The 15,491-nt window shown below is 29.1% G+C and overlaps 4 protein-coding genes across 7 annotated transcripts; 3 read left to right on the top strand and 1 right to left on the bottom strand.

Annotated features, from left to right (window-relative positions):
• The first annotated feature begins 418 nt into the window (after nucleotides 1-418).
• On the top strand, nucleotides 419-3,310 carry LOC100644425 (transcription initiation factor TFIID subunit 11). The gene is made up of 6 exons (XM_003402849.3): nucleotides 419-629; nucleotides 762-962; nucleotides 1,035-1,303; nucleotides 1,381-1,468; nucleotides 1,547-1,643; nucleotides 1,721-3,310. The coding sequence occupies exons 2-6, from the start codon at nucleotides 819-821 to the stop codon at nucleotides 1,852-1,854; spliced, it is 732 nt and encodes a 243-aa protein (XP_003402897.2). The 5' UTR covers nucleotides 419-629; nucleotides 762-818; the 3' UTR covers nucleotides 1,855-3,310.
• A 615-nt stretch (nucleotides 3,311-3,925) lies between these two features.
• LOC110120176 (zinc metalloproteinase nas-36) lies at nucleotides 3,926-6,519 on the top strand. The gene is made up of 3 exons (XM_048406398.1): nucleotides 3,926-4,322; nucleotides 4,682-4,823; nucleotides 5,857-6,519. The coding sequence occupies exons 1-3, from the start codon at nucleotides 4,317-4,319 to the stop codon at nucleotides 6,027-6,029; spliced, it is 321 nt and encodes a 106-aa protein (XP_048262355.1). The 5' UTR covers nucleotides 3,926-4,316; the 3' UTR covers nucleotides 6,030-6,519.
• On the top strand, nucleotides 5,908-14,706 carry LOC100643995 (putative fatty acyl-CoA reductase CG5065). 3 transcript variants are annotated; one of them, XM_048406396.1, is made up of 9 exons: nucleotides 5,908-5,982; nucleotides 11,520-11,732; nucleotides 12,049-12,246; nucleotides 12,387-12,583; nucleotides 12,798-12,907; nucleotides 13,231-13,426; nucleotides 13,533-13,772; nucleotides 13,851-14,108; nucleotides 14,282-14,706. In XM_048406396.1, the coding sequence occupies exons 2-9, from the start codon at nucleotides 11,535-11,537 to the stop codon at nucleotides 14,442-14,444; spliced, it is 1,560 nt and encodes a 519-aa protein (XP_048262353.1). In that variant the 5' UTR covers nucleotides 5,908-5,982; nucleotides 11,520-11,534; the 3' UTR covers nucleotides 14,445-14,706. The 3 variants fall into 3 exon arrangements, with proteins under 3 accessions (XP_048262353.1, XP_012174769.2, XP_020723705.2); XM_012319379.3 differs by lacking the exon at nucleotides 5,908-5,982 and adding an exon at nucleotides 8,389-8,605; XM_020868046.2 differs by lacking the exon at nucleotides 5,908-5,982 and adding an exon at nucleotides 8,389-8,605 and having other exon boundaries at nucleotides 11,510-11,732.
• Nucleotides 6,114-7,301, bottom strand: LOC100644234 (biogenesis of lysosome-related organelles complex 1 subunit 4). 2 transcript variants are annotated; one of them, XR_002308802.2, is made up of 5 exons: nucleotides 7,103-7,301; nucleotides 6,906-6,977; nucleotides 6,600-6,821; nucleotides 6,327-6,519; nucleotides 6,114-6,236 (listed from the first exon to the last, which is right to left on the bottom strand). XR_002308802.2 is itself a non-coding variant. In XM_020868047.2 (4 exons), exons 1-4 carry the CDS (start codon nucleotides 7,181-7,183, stop codon nucleotides 6,427-6,429), a joined length of 468 nt encoding a protein of 155 aa, XP_020723706.1. In that variant the 5' UTR covers nucleotides 7,184-7,301; the 3' UTR covers nucleotides 6,262-6,426. The 2 variants fall into 2 exon arrangements, 1 of the variants encoding a protein (XP_020723706.1); XM_020868047.2 differs by lacking the exon at nucleotides 6,114-6,236 and having other exon boundaries at nucleotides 6,262-6,519.
• Nucleotides 14,707-15,491: the final 785 nt, after the last annotated feature.

Raw genomic sequence — 15,491 nt, 5'->3', positions numbered from 1 at the left:
TTATACTCTGACTCGCTTCGATACATTTAAAATAATTGAGATCTTTTTATACAAATATATATTTACAGATTTAACGAAAAATCAAGAATCTTTTAGTTAAATTATTTTATTTTCCGTATATAACAATAAACGTGATATTTTAATCATTATAATACAATTTATATTATTAGAGTTGATAATTCAATAATTCGGAGAGTAAACATTTATTCTATATTCGTACTAAATTTTACACAACTTATTATTATAATATTTAATTATATTTTTTTCTAAACAAATAATCTTGTTACAGATTGAAATAATAAAAAATTAGCAGAAATTATATAAAATTATTTAATAAGATAAAAAGTTACGTTCTCGAGTTTATTGTGTATTTTATGATCTATACTATTAAATTAATATGTCATTTTTTAATATTCTACGTCCTACCTATTGAAAAGTATGGCGGGTTTGTTTGAATTAAACCATAAATAGTTCTTATACAAGCACTATTACGGGTAACGTTTTTTATACATCACATTAGGGTATTGAAGATCATTGTTGCAAAACGTGCATAGATTTACAGAGCTCTTTATAATCTATTTATTAGCTTATGCTTGTTAATTAAATATTTAGATTAAACTTTTCATAAGGTGATTATTATAATATTTAATCTAACCTAAAATAATATATTTTTATAAGATTCAATTAGTTATAAATAACCTAAACAAATACAAAACCTACTCCTAAACCAAAGACAAATACAAGAAATTTTTAATTTTTAGAATGACTCAGAAGCCCTAAATTTATAATATTTGTAATTCTATATATCTTATTACATTATGGATAATATATTTGGAAAAGAAGACTCTGGAAATGAAAGCGAGCATGTAGATGTTGAGGAAAGGGAAGAAAAAGTTAGTCCTTCGCAAGATTCTGTAATCAAAGATGTAGAAACGGTGGATGTTGATAATATACAAGTTAAGGTATGTTAGTAGGATACTATATCACTAAGCTAATATATTTTCATTTGTTCGTTTATTTATTCATAATATTAGGTAGAATTTGATGCAATGAGTTCACAGTCGCAGTCGGATGGGGAAGAAATAGAAAGTAATTTGTTATGTGACGAAGTCACAGAATTGGAAGATCAATTGGAAATTGTTAAACATGAAATTGAAAGTAGAGAAGAAGAACAAGTTAGGGAAGATATATTTGAAAATGACATAGTATTGCCTCATGCAAATCCAACGAGCGTTAAAGAAAGAAGAGAAAGTAAAGAGAAAAGTAAAAAAGAATTGGAAGAAGAGGAAAGAGAAAGGATGCAGTATGTACTTAAATTTTGTGCAGTTTCTGAATATATATTATTTTATACATAAATAAGATATTTCTTTTTCTTCAAAGAGTACTAGTGTCAAATTTTACGGAGGATCAATTGGACAGATATGAAATGTATAGAAGAGCAGCTTTTCCAAAAGCTGCGATAAAAAGAGTAATTATTTTTCTCTTACATTTTTTATAATACTATGTTTCTTAAAATGTATTTCATAAATTATATGCCATATTACAGATCATGCAAACTATAACAGGTTGTTCAGTGTCACAGAATGTGGTCATTGCTATGTCTGGTATTGCAAAAGTGTTTGTTGGGGAAATAGTAGAAGAAGGTGATACTTAAATCTTCTGTTGACATATTTAATGAGTTAAACTATTTCCTTTAATTCAAATATGATTATTAAATTAGCTCTTGATGTTATGGAAGCTCATCAGGAATCAGGTCCTTTACAACCAAAACATTTAAGAGAAGCAGTTAGAAGATTAAGACTTCAAGGACAAATTCCAAATGGTCGTGCTAATAAAACATTCTTCCGATTATAAGTATTCTTTAGCATAATTATTTAAAACTGTGATTTAAAACAAATGTCTTTAATAAGTGACAAAGTTGGGTAAATATTTTTGTATAAAAAGGTGTGATATATACACAATGTATTAATATCTATACAGAAAGTTATTTAAATGAGAACAAATACAGCTTCTCATACATGCACACGCATGAAGTTAACAACATGAAAGTGATGATACATGAGACATAAAGTTAACGACATGAAATAAATTTTTGCTATTGATTATATAATTATATCATTGTTTTATATTATTAGTATTATTTTCGTCAAAATGGCTTTCGCACGTTTCTCTATTTTCTACCATCGTTTGGTATTATCAAACGAAATTTTACAACAGCGTGCGAGGATTAATATATTTATGTTTAAACTAGTTTCAAGTTATGAAGAGAATAAATAATCATAAAAAATATCCAAATATGACAACGTGAAATGGATAAATTAATAATTATGTAAGGATAATCTACAATTTTATCTATTTTTTTTTTTTTTTTTTTTTTTTTTTTTGTTAATGAGATACAAATTATTGAAAAAATTAAAGATAAAATATTTCATGTTTATATTGTCTCATTTGTTAAATTAAGAGAAATCAAATTCATCAATGAACATATTATTTTTATATCAATTTAATCATAAAATATTTTTATTATCCAAACATATTTCTATGAGTGAAATAATATTTGCATTATATTATACCTCCTTTAAATATTAATTAGTATTTATAATATTAATATGTGATAGCATCTTTCATATTGCTATTTTCTGGCTTTTAATACTTCTTAGTAGTAGTAATTGATGACACAGTCAATTGTTTTATTTTGACTAACCAAATATACTATATATATATATACAACTATCACATATCTTAAATATATAGGTGAAACTGTCAGATAAAATGTGATTTATTTTATCATTGATATTACTTTTAATCAATTTGACCTATTAATGTATAATTTCATTTAACTGATGAAGCATTGTGAGCGATTAATGTAATATGTATTTATTACCTACGTTGTTATTAGTATGCATTATTTTAGAGAAGTCTGATAACGGTATTAAATCTGGAGATTTGTATATCTTTAAGTCAAATGAAAATGCTCTAACGTTTAATTCAAATTCTTTGAATGCTAATGCAATTCATGAATGGTAATAATATTTTTTTTATATTGTAAAAATTATATCAACCCACATATGTTTTACAATTGTTTATTATCTACTGATTATGTTGTTATACTAGTTATGAGACTTAACATTAAGTTTATGAAATTAGTATGTACGATAATCAAGAGGTCAGCCTTTTCTCTGCTGAATTAAATGTCTTACAAAAAGTGTATGTTCTTGGGTTTAATAACAAAAAATTCAGATATGTGAAAGTCAGTTACTTAAATGAGTACGCAATTCATATAATTTGAAATAAATATTCATTTAATATACGTTGGATGCAGTTTAGTCAAATAATACCACAACGAAATGATAAAGGATGTTATCATGGTCCATTTTACTGTAAACCTCTAACAAACCGTCGGCGCAAATTACTTAGTTATTTAAATAAAATGCTTTATGAAAACCCTACAATGAGTGTGGAGTTACATGAAAAGGAACAAACTAACTTATTGAAGTATATTGGACATCCTACTGAAAATAGTAAGTAAACAAGGAAGTTATTCATTTAGATTTATGCACTTCCAAACGTACCTAGTATGTACTTAATATCTATTATTTTTAATCAATTAACTTATTATATATCTATTATATATGTATATATAAATCTATTATTAATCTATTTTAAAGATAACATTTTTTTTATTAATAAAATAAATCACTTTTCAAATATTATAGATAGTGAATTGTGGGATGACTGGAGCAATTGGAGTACATGCAGTGTAACATGCGGAAGTGGTCGTCAAGTTCGTTGGCGTCATTGTTCAGCAGAACATTGCATAAAAGGATTAAAGAGAGCACAAATAAAAGCATGCCATTTAAAAAATTGTGATTCTAAAGATATTCTTCAATGGCTTGGCATTAAATCCAAATAGTTTTATTAAAAATAGAGAATACATTGTTATATTTTAAGTTTATACAGAAATACGAACATAAGATTTTGACTTTAATTCTATATTCAATTAAAATAAATCTTTTCCTTCAATGAAATTGTATTTAACTTTAACTAAATTTTACACATTATATTTAACTGATGTAATAATCAATGGTATTTCTGTCTGTATTGTTGGCTGCTATTTATCGATAAATTTCTATTTTTCCATTCTCTGCTTTAGTATTTCCGCTCTATTAAAAAGGTGAAAGATATTACACATTTTAGTACAGTTTGCGTACATACATACGTACATATATCTGCGATACCTTACGAAATTATTATAGCACATTTGTACCATATGCATATTGTTCTAAATTAAATTTTCGGCAACGATATATATGTAAATGATGGTAAAAAAAAAACATTAAACACTTACTTTGCTGTGATACAGACTTTTAATTTTGTTTATTTTTTTTTGCGATATGCATATAGCATTACCAAAACTACATAATTTTACTTTATCCTCAATTAATCATTTCTATTAAATAATAATATTGCTTAATCCTCTTATATGTAATTTTATTATTGTTATAGCTTTAAAAAGATTATTGGATCATTTCGTACATTGATAGATAATTTCAGTCAGTAAAAAGTATTACATGAAATTAATAAATCAGTAATGCAAATTATGCTATATGATTTGGTAAAATCGTTTGTTAAAACATTTATCATTATATTTATTTTTATAGAGTGTTTATCAATTTTTCAGTCCGAAAGTCGTTTAAATAATATTATATTAACTCCTTATAAACAATCATCTCCGAGACAAAAGGAAAATTTGCATCGTACCATGGAAACATACGCTATTACAAATAACGAAGTTGATACAGATGGACAAAGTGAAAAAAAAGGTATAACCAATAAGCAATTGATTTACTATTTTAATTATTATTTGATAAATACTTTATATAATTATAGAAAGTATTATTAAAGGAGAATATATTCGGTCGCCCGGAAAGTTCATTCCGATTTACATTTAGATTCGATATACATTTATTGAATTATATAGGTGGTATTTTATTCCACAACCTTTCTCCATCCTTTAAGCAACTTGAATATTGCATCCTTCCAGAACCTCTCAGGTTTTTCAGCGAAAAACTTTTCAATAAGATCTTTCATGTCAACCAATTTCCTTCAAAATCGGAACTAACTTTCCGGACAATCCAATATTAGCCTATTAAGGGCCAGGGATTACGTTAACACTGTATTTCATTTGTAGTTATCTTCGATCAATTTACTTTATTGACGTTTGCTTTCTACTATTATGGCTATGAAAAAGAATTCTGAGGACTTGCCTAATATTCTTGCTTTCTTTTTTATTATTTCTTCTGTCAACTAGATTTTACATTTTTATACAGTTCGTACAAATTGTAATATTTGTAGCATCGTGGTAAGCTATGCTTTTGTAAATCATAATCTTTCTTGTGTCTCTGATTTTGAATTGATTTTTATAAAACATTTATTATTCTAGTACATATTTTGTATCTTGATAAAAGAATATGTAAATTACTTTATTTAATTTTTCACCGATATATTTGTAGTAATTTTAAACTTTTTAATTGTAAAAATGTTATTTTTATTTTTTTTTTCAAGAATGTCATGTTTGTACATATCTTCAAACTTAATATATTGCAATTATTTAAAATTTAGCTAAATATAATAACAGACTTGAAAATTATTCAATACATCATTTTATTAATGGTGATAATTGTATTAAATAGTATTTTAATGGAGGAATTATTCTTTATTATCATTATATGAGTCTTAAATTTATTATATATTTTTCAAAATATGTGGCAAATATGAATGTTATATTTATGGCACTGTTTTAGCAGTAATCTTATATGAATATCTTTATTTGAAAATGAAATATTTTAACAATAGGTAGGATTAATCGTCAAGGACCAAAAATATGGGATCAATGGGGAAACTGGTCAAGCTGTAGCGTTACTTGTGGTATAGGAAAATTAACAAGATGGAGGCATTGTATAGGTGGAAGTTGTTTATTAGGTGAAAAGAAAGCACAATTAAAAACTTGTACTCTTGCAGCATGTTAATGGTCAGACTATGAATTATGGTAGTTTTTTAGTATTTTAGGGATAAAATTGGTAAAATATGTTAAATTTGAATAATGATAATTATTCCAGGGTTGCATGTTCTCTATTTATTAAATACTATTCAGCCAGTAAATTCAAGGTATAATTTTATTTGATTCGTTAATGAATATTTGTCTGTAACATTTTATGTCAGAAAACATTTTATATCTGAAAACAATCATAACACAATACGTACTAAAATAATTTTTATTTCATATCTATAACAGAAACATGCGAAATTCATTTAATAATACACACCTCTTAAATATTGAAGATTTTCTTCAGAATGTAGCATATATTAATGTATGAAAATAATTGATAAATCTATTATATGTCTCTATAAAATAAAGTATTTTATTCATTCACTCTTAAAATAGTCATTGGTTCTATAAATTGTTGGAGGCTCGTACATTGATAATTTATTAGGTACCACAGGTTCTTGAGTTTTTTTCTGAAATACATATCATGAAATATATGTATTACGAATCAAGTAATCGTGTTATCAATATTATGAAAGTAACAATGACTTACAAAGAAAGATAAACGATTTAACATTCCGAATAATCTATCAGAGATTCCTAATTCAGCTTCTGCATTATCAACGGCAGCTTCTAATGTTGTTAGATTTACATTAATCATTGCAATAACATGTTCTAAAGCATCTATTCGTCTGCTAAGATTTATGACCTCTTGTTGCATGTCTTGTAGTTTTGGGATATGTTGATCAATACATTGGCTATTTTCAGACTGAACCTTTTAACACAAAGTATAATGTATATAATATATATATAAATTATGTTTATTAAAAATCTATTAATTTAAATTATTATCTCTAACCATTTCAATAATTGACTGAAACTCTTCTAAACGCATCATTACATCTTCGATTGCATCATGAAAATTCTTCATCTGGAATGTAACATTACATTATATCGTACGTTTTATTTTACAATTATAGGATATAAGAAAATATTCTTTGATATATGTAACACTTCAGGTTCATTCATTGAGGTTATGTATAGGATAGTACATACTTGACTGGATAAATCTAGTTTTAAATAATTTGCGTAATCCTTAGCTAATTCTTCGACTATCGGTATAGTGTGCGAAGACATTTTTTTAATAACAATTTATTAAAATGATATTCAATCGTTTACATTGTTTGTTACTAAAACGCCACTTCTTGATATCACACGTCTGTGATATGATAAGATATATATAAAGATCTTTGTTTCCGTCAAGTTAGTTTCTTACTCTGCAAAATATATAAAAGCTGCAAAGAAATGTATGTTATATAAAATACATAGAATTAATTCAATATTACATCAAAGTTTAATATTATTTTACTTGGTTCTGTCTTTTATTATTATATTTAAATTACTTCTTTATCGACATAAAATTTTACTACATTAAACTTATAAATACAATAATACTATTACTTATTGGGTAAGGAACAAATTATATAGCAAATGTTTAATGAGCGATAGCAAGGAGAGAAAGGAAGAGATATTTTCTAGAGGAGTAATGTAAATGTCGATGAACTACAAATGTGCATTGAGTTTACACAACATCTTTGCGTAACGAAAAACATACTTGTAAAAACATTAAAGCGATACAAGTAACTTTTCAGTGAAAGGAGCAAGTGTAACTTATTGCACCTAATTATATCAAAATTATATCGTCCATACCATTACTTTTGCACACATGATTAAATTTAGAAAACATGGTATATGAGTTTGTATGATAATACCAAATTATAAAATTTCGTTATATGTCGTTTGACACTTATCTGTGGAATATAACAATGCACGAATCAAGAAAACTTAGATTTAACTTTTCCAAGGTAGAGAAGAAATTTGCGTTTAATTTTCTTTTCCTTTTTAAGAAGTGCATTTAAATAGTACTCAATACGATAGTATACATGTATGGGTATCTATATGTGGACATATGTTTATAATATTCATAATGTAACAGAAGAATAAAGTTGGACGTAATTTTAAGTTTTTTTAGTGTTACAGTTTGACTGTAGTGACCTAAACGTAAATGTTGATTTAAAAGAAATATAACAATTTCATATTGATTTCAAATTCATTGCATCTCGTACGCAGTGTAATTTGTTTCAGTCAAAAGTATCGTTTTACATTGAAGCTACGTGAAATAGTATGAACGAATTTTATAATGAAAAATATTTCGACAGAAGCAAAAGAAAATGTGCATTTCTTTGTAGCTGAATGCATCGAGCGATGAAGATACCGCAAGAAAAACTTTTCGGATAGAAGGAAAAGAATTATATTTCGTCAAATTGAACACACTTGCGCTCAGGTGGGGAGACGACATTAGTTCTGCTACGACTTTCAGCTCGATCTGCGTTGAAGCTCAGTAGGTTCGAACACCGTGGTTCACGACTGTTCTTCCTGTTCTTATTTAGTTTGAGCGATTTCGTGTTGTATTTCCAACTCTCCTGTCGATTTCGCGCACTGAAATATCTTAAGAGAGACTTGTTTCGCTTTTATCAGTCTATTCCCGTAGTCTATTAGGTAAGTATATTTTTGTTTATTATTATTTTCATATCAATTTTTTGATATTAGGTACCGGTGATATATTTTTCGTTTTGTTGTGTAATGAAATCAGTCAATGAAATCAATCGGTTACTCCTTAACGTTGATAGTGGGTGACTTTAGGAAAGAATGAATAATAAATTGGAAATAAATAAATACATATTAAGGTTGGTCATATATCAACGATAATAATAAAAGTTGTTATTATTACTATTTTGCAAGTATTATATTCATTCAATTATTTGACTCTTTTTATTCCTGTGAAAAGTGATTGGACTAAGCAACAAGTCAAGCAGCTATCGATATAGTTGTTTTTGTATTTAACCCTCTGCCGTCACTTTTAACCTTCCTACTGATTCGTATATAAAATTTTAGTTGCAGTTATTATTTAAATAAATTTAACAAATACATATTAGGGAGATGGAATGAAAAATAAGAATAACTAGATAATAAACGATACAGATAAATGGGAAGAAAAAGAAAGGAAATAATAAGATGGAATATACGATATACGATATACAATGGTGATGACTTTTCATCAAATGTTTTTTTGTTCGATCGTCGAAAAACAGAATGATTTTCTATTTATTTAGTTGATTGATGTTTTAAGGATTGTTAAACAATTTTTTATATTAAATCAACGTAATATATCTTCATAAATTATTCTACGAAGATCTTTCATAAGGCTGTTAAATTAAATGTATCGGTATACGCGATCGATAGATACTCTCTACACTATCGCAAGCATTCATTCGAAATCGTGATTTGTTTAGGGTAATAAATCCTTGATTATAAATATTTTAATCTGAAACGATAAATCTCGAAACGAATTTTACACGGTTGTCCAGTTTCATCGCTTATCATCAAGACATTTCGAATTCATACGAATTTGTTTTGCTAATGATATAATTGTTTCCTTTTTCGTTGAACGAATAAATTCTTTGCAGTTATTTTTGTAAAATCTTTTTAAGAGGCATTTTTTAAATCAATAATGACACTAATTATCGAATACCGTGCAGAAATTATTGGGCATGTATGTAGAATAGTAGGAAGAGTTATACACTTTACTTATTTTGAAACATAAATATTCATAAGATTTAAAATTATATAGTGCTCTTAGATAACATTTAATAGGGAAAACGCTATTAAATTACACGATTTACTCTGTACACTTCCGTTTTCTAAAAGAAGACTTTGTCGCAGCTATGTATATATTAAATTTTTCTGTTCACCGGGATGCTTCAAGTAGATGTCGGCTAAACTGTAAACAGGTTTTAAAATAGAGGATTGTTCTATGAATAAAGTCGCAAAAACATGTTACATAGCAATGAGCAATTTATTCTTACACTTGTCATTTTATGAATTAATCTTATTAATCTTAAATCAATTTGTATTAAATGGAAGGAAAAGTATTTTAAAAGGTTTTGCACCAAATCGTGGTACGCGAAGATTGTTCTAGTTTTGTAATTGAGATTTTATATTATTGCCGTCGAAAGGTTCTGTAAAAGTGAAACTCATTCAATGTTGCCACATTTAATACTATCGAATGACCGGACCATTCACTTTCTAACGAAACTACATAATTTTACTTCAATTTCTATGATCTTCTATCCATGATACTTATACGCGTGTATCAAAAATAACACAATTTTTTCAGTTTTCGTAGATTTTTCCATTGCTCGCATCTTTTCACATTTTATTAAATACCATAATGTTATAGAATGTATGGTAACATTTTCGACAAAAATTGATTAAAATATCACAATCGATTATGTTAATGTTTTAATCGTATAACGAAAATACATACTACTTCGAATGCAAGAAATAACGTATAAAATTTATAGCGATTTTATCGTTGACGTTGCTTTTAAATTCTCGCATAATACATGCGATCGTTATATTCTGTCATGGCAAAATATTACCATAATGCGAGAAATTATATGTTTGTAGAAACAGTTGAACGTACAAATATAGTAAGTGACGGTGACTGTATCTCAAGAATACTTTCACTGTCAAGTACGCGAAACATTCTGTTATTAACATAATTGCGAGATAAAACGGCGACTTCTGCAATTAATGCTAGTTAACTATATGGTAGGTTAAAATCCGTTTGCTTAAAGATTATGAACTGTACTTCCGAACACGGATGCATTAATGCCTCTGTCTATCGAGGTATGACCTGATAAAAATTAATCGTATATTAGTAACGATACGTGAAATGTATTGGGCTACGGCAATACCTACTCACGAAAAGGACTGCTTTAACTTTATTTTCTCCTTGGACTTTGTTCAAATGACAGATAGTGATTGACTTTTGCCGAGATTCAAGCACAAGCGAATACGCGATTATGAGATGTTCGCGAAAAAGGAGAATCGAGGAAGTTGGGGAAAGAAACTGACCGAATGAAAAGTGAAAAAATGAAGATGACGATAAAAAAGAATAACAGTCGTAAAACTCGTTAAAAATATTTCATCTATCTTAGAATATACGAATATGTAGGTATATGTGCTGGTATTTTATTATAATAATATGTGCTTAATTCGTAGAACGGACAGATTCCAGCAAAATGTATTGTTAAGCTTTTTTACAAATGTACCGTTAATTTAGAAAAATATTACATTTATAAATTTAATTCCCTACGTACACAATCAATGTACGCGCGCAAATGTCTACGTACCTATGTGTTTCTGCTGTTTCGAGTTTGATATGAAATATAAATTTAAATCTTATTCGTAGAATCGTTGCTTTCGGTGGATTTTCTATATTTTTCCTTCTTTTCCTTTTTTATTATTAAACCAAGTAGAATAAGGCAATGAGCAATAAAGAAACTAATCTTTTTAGCGGAGACGCTATATACCGAACGTATTGAACTTTCACGATAGTTTGTTTCAGATTTAAAAGAAAAAAATGACCGAATTAAGCGAGATACAATCTTTTTACAAAGGAAAAGTCGTTTTTGTAACCGGAGGGACCGGTTTGATGGGAAAAGTCCTAATCGAGAAGCTACTTTATAGTTGTAGCGATTTAAATAAGATTTATATTTTGATACGGCCAAAAAGAGGTCGTACTCCCGAGATGCGTGTCGACGAAATGTTTAAATTACTCGTAAGTATGAACCCTTCTTTGTACTTTATACTTAAAAACTCTTTTTTCTTTTTAACTTTTGCTAATTATTTTCGATTAATCGGAGCTGTATCTAGTATAGTGTACTTGTGTTATCATATAGAAGGTGATTACGAATCATGAGTATCGTCTACGGTGTATCGTATGTGCCCAATTTGTTATTTATCGATTGTATGTATACCAATTACGAAGCAACATATTGAAACTGAATGGAGAGCAACTAATTTTCGAGTAAAATATCGAACCGACGAGTGATTACTATGCGTGATTTAATGAAATTTGAAATAATTTTGAACAGATGTTTCAAAGAATACAAAAGCAAAAGCCTGAAACGATGAAGAAAGTTATACCTTTAAGCGGGGACGTGGGTATGAAGAATTTAGGATTAACTAACGAGCAACTCGAAATATTAATAAACGAAACTGACGTAGTATTCCATTTTGCCGCAACTCTTAAATTAGAATCTAAATTGAAGGACGCTATTGACATGAATACGGTAAATTTATTAATTAAATCACACAACGAACATTTTGTAGTTTCAAACGTGTATTAATCCAACTATACGTTTCCATTTTGATATTTGTGTTATTCTTTTTAAACTTTCTTTCTTTTATCTGGTTAATACTATCGTTTAAGGTTGGAACGAAAAGAGTTATAGAATTAGGTAAAAAGATGAAAAAGCTGAAGGCATTCGTGCATCTGAGCACAGCCTTCTGCTACGCCGACAAAGAGGAACTCGACGAAAAAGTGTACGAATCATCCGCTGATCCTCACGACGTTATGAGGCTGGTTCAATGGCTAGATGAAAGTGCCATCGATCTTATTACACCCAAGTAATTAATGCCCTTATGGGATTTTATCGCAAAGAAATAATATTGCATTCGTATTTCTTAATAGCTTATAAAATTACAATCTCGGTAATTTTTCTAAAATATTATATTACACATTATGGGAAGAATGACAAATTGTTGTTTAAAATTAGCGTATCGAGTTAGTTTATTTGGCTATTCAAATACTAATAATTCGTATCGATTTCGTCGAATACAGGGTGTTGGGTCTTCATCCGAATACTTATACGTATTCAAAGAGATTGGCCGAAAAACTGGTAGCAGACGAATACCCGGATTTACCTTGTAGCATTGCCAGACCATCAATAGGTAAAAATAATTTGTTGCCGACAAATAATACTTTTTCAAAAACAGCTTGCAGAAAAAATGAAAAGCTATAGAGATATACACGTACCAGGGTAAAGGATACTCTTGTTTTCATCGTTTTTGTAAAAAGTCGAAAGGAAGAGAAATGTTTGATACGATTACAATATATATTTTTATTTTCAGCTGATCGCTTACTTAAACATTTCGTTGTTAACGCGTGAAAATGTCTTAATTCGCGATATACATATTCATATAGACTGTCGTTAAACGAATTGATAGAATACGGATTTCGTGTGAAAGCAAATATTACATTGTCGTATGTACAGTAACTCCAGCTTTGGCAGAACCGTTACCTGGTTGGGTGGATAACCTAAACGGACCTGTGGGCCTTATGGTGGGTGCAGGAAAAGGTGTGATAAGGTCGATGCTCTGTAATGGAAGCTATCACGCCGAAGTAATACCCGTCGACCTTGCTATCAATGCCTTAATCGCAATCGCATATAGAACAGCTACGACGACCAAGTAAGCTATTCCATCAGCCTTTCCGTTATCTGTTAGGTCAAATAGTAATTGGAACCATCTAGTCTCTGCTCTTTGGTTTACATATTTCTCACTTTTTCTTTGCTAGAGATACAAGTATACAGGTATACAATATGACGCAAAGTGGCATATTACCCATTACGTGGGGAGAAGTATTGGGTAAAGGCAAAAAGATCGCGTATGAATATCCTTTCGAGGGACAAATTTGGTATCCAACCGGTGACATACATAGCAGCAAATTCGTACATAATCTGATCGTCTTCTTGTTTCACATTATACCGGCTTATTTCATCGATTTTCTTATGTTGATATTTCGGCAAAAGAGATTGTAAGCCAAGTTTTTCGAATTAATTACTTCTTTTTTATCTTGTCAGTTTTGAATTGTACATAGGATATTCCTTTTTAGTATGGTTCGTATCCAAAGACGTATTTCCGTTGGACTCGAAGTTTTACAATACTTTACTATGAGGGAATGGACCTTCCATAACTCAAACTTGCTAATAATGCGGCAAGAAATGAGTCCCAAAGACAAGGAGATTTTCCCAATAGATTTCTTGTCCATCGATCATGCCGACTATATAAAAACTTGCGTTCTAGGTGCACGACAATATTGCATGAAAGAGAATTTGTCCACGTTGCCGAACGCTAGAAGACACCAAGCGATGTATGTATTCACGTTGTCAGTTTTAAAATGCTATTACGTTCCATCTTTTTGAAGAATATCGTAATACAAGCATGCGTAAATGTTTTTTAAACAATTCTGATTTCTTATTATCGTACTTTCGTAGAACGAACGTTTCGCTCTATCGCGATATAATTCGCGTATTGTACTTTCAGATTATACGTCATTCACATAATTGCTGTCTATCTATTTTACATCGGAATATTATATCTTATTTACAAGAATTTCGAAATAGCAAGATCTGGTTTGGATTCTGTCACGGAGCACGTGAAATCTTTGTCATTTTTGGGCGGAGTTATGCGGAAGGTCCACCAGTAATAGCATAATGTATATTATGTTTTTGTATACAAACGATTTAACCTATTCTTTTGTCTTAAAAGAGTTTTGTTTTATATTTTTGCTTGAAACCAGCGTGTATTCTATAACAAGACCCAACAAGCCCCATTAAGAACTTTCTCTTAAGTTTCTTTACTATGCAATAGCGAACCACGCACGACTTTTCATCGAATCAGACTATATGAAGTTACATTTGTGTATGCGTGTTCTTCTTTTACGTCCGAGATAAATAGTAGTAAGTTAATAAACGAAATTTGCTATTTACTAGTACCAAATTCAATAATAGATTGGCACCGAGTAATTTCAAATCCGATTTGAAATTCCGTTATTGAACTATCCAGAAATCTAGGTTCTTTAGTTTCGGGCATTTCTAGAACAAGATTCCCTCCCTCGTTTTATTTCTTTCTCATTAAAAACAATATAATTTTCTTCATTTGCCGTTTTCTCATCATCGTCATCGTTTTGTGCAAATAGTAAGTATTTTTCGAAGAAAACGCAACGTTATTCTTTCAGTAAATGACTTTTAACATTTCACATCTAAGGAAAGCTAACGCGTTAATTGATTTAGCAACGGGTATTCTGTAGACATACGTTAAATATCGTGGGTAAGCATCGCGTTCCATATACTCTTTGGGCAAAATACGCGACATCTATTTAAAAAGAAAATGTCTATATTATATGCTATATCCTATCCTATATTATATATCATTTTCGTATACACGAATAACGGTTATTTCATACGCCTGTCGATATGCAACGCTTCCAAAAGTAACATAATTCTGCGTCTGTCACAATCGCATCGTTTCATACGGTATGGATATGGCATACTGGTATGTGGTAAAACATAATATATAATACTAGTGGAGTACGTATGAAAATAAAATTTACGTATGATCTTCGATGGTATCTATAGATATCTGTATCCAGTAAGGACGAAACAGAGACGCGAGATGTCGATAAACGCGTAGAAAAAGAAATATCGGTCGATGAAGATTCGATGCTCCGGTTGATACGTATGCCAGGTATTTC

Source organism: Bombus terrestris, chromosome 6 (genome assembly GCF_910591885.1).
Source record: "Bombus terrestris chromosome 6, iyBomTerr1.2, whole genome shotgun sequence".
Lineage (NCBI taxonomy): Eukaryota > Metazoa > Arthropoda > Insecta > Hymenoptera > Apidae > Bombus > Bombus terrestris.
The sequence above is the reverse complement of the archived record's forward strand: the minus strand, read 5'-3'. Positions and strand labels throughout refer to the sequence as shown.

Excerpts from the sequence above, each read along its gene's own strand:
- LOC100644425 (XM_003402849.3), top strand. The coding sequence starts at position 819 with ATGGATAATATATTTGGAAAAGAAGACTCTGGAAATGAAAGCGAGCAT. Across the intron at positions 1,304-1,380 it reads GAGGAAAGAGAAAGGATGCA|AGTACTAGTGTCAAATTTTA; the intron begins GTATGTACTTAA and ends TTTTCTTCAAAG. Across the intron at positions 1,469-1,546 it reads CAAAAGCTGCGATAAAAAGA|ATCATGCAAACTATAACAGG; the intron begins GTAATTATTTTT and ends GCCATATTACAG.
- LOC110120176 (XM_048406398.1), top strand. Across the intron at positions 4,824-5,856 it reads TGGACAAAGTGAAAAAAAAG|GTAGGATTAATCGTCAAGGA; the intron begins GTATAACCAATA and ends TTTTAACAATAG.
- LOC100644234 (XM_020868047.2), bottom strand. The coding sequence starts at position 7,183 with ATGTCTTCGCACACTATACCGATAGTCGAAGAATTAGCTAAGGATTAC. Across the intron at positions 6,978-7,102 it reads AACTAGATTTATCCAGTCAA|ATGAAGAATTTTCATGATGC; the intron begins GTATGTACTATC and ends GTTACATTCCAG. Across the intron at positions 6,822-6,905 it reads TTCAGTCAATTATTGAAATG|GTTCAGTCTGAAAATAGCCA; the intron begins GTTAGAGATAAT and ends TTGTGTTAAAAG.
- LOC100643995 (XM_048406396.1), top strand. The coding sequence starts at position 11,535 with ATGACCGAATTAAGCGAGATACAATCTTTTTACAAAGGAAAAGTCGTT. Across the intron at positions 12,908-13,230 it reads CATTGCCAGACCATCAATAG|TAACTCCAGCTTTGGCAGAA; the intron begins GTAAAAATAATT and ends TCGTATGTACAG. Across the intron at positions 14,109-14,281 it reads GCTAGAAGACACCAAGCGAT|ATTATACGTCATTCACATAA; the intron begins GTATGTATTCAC and ends TTGTACTTTCAG.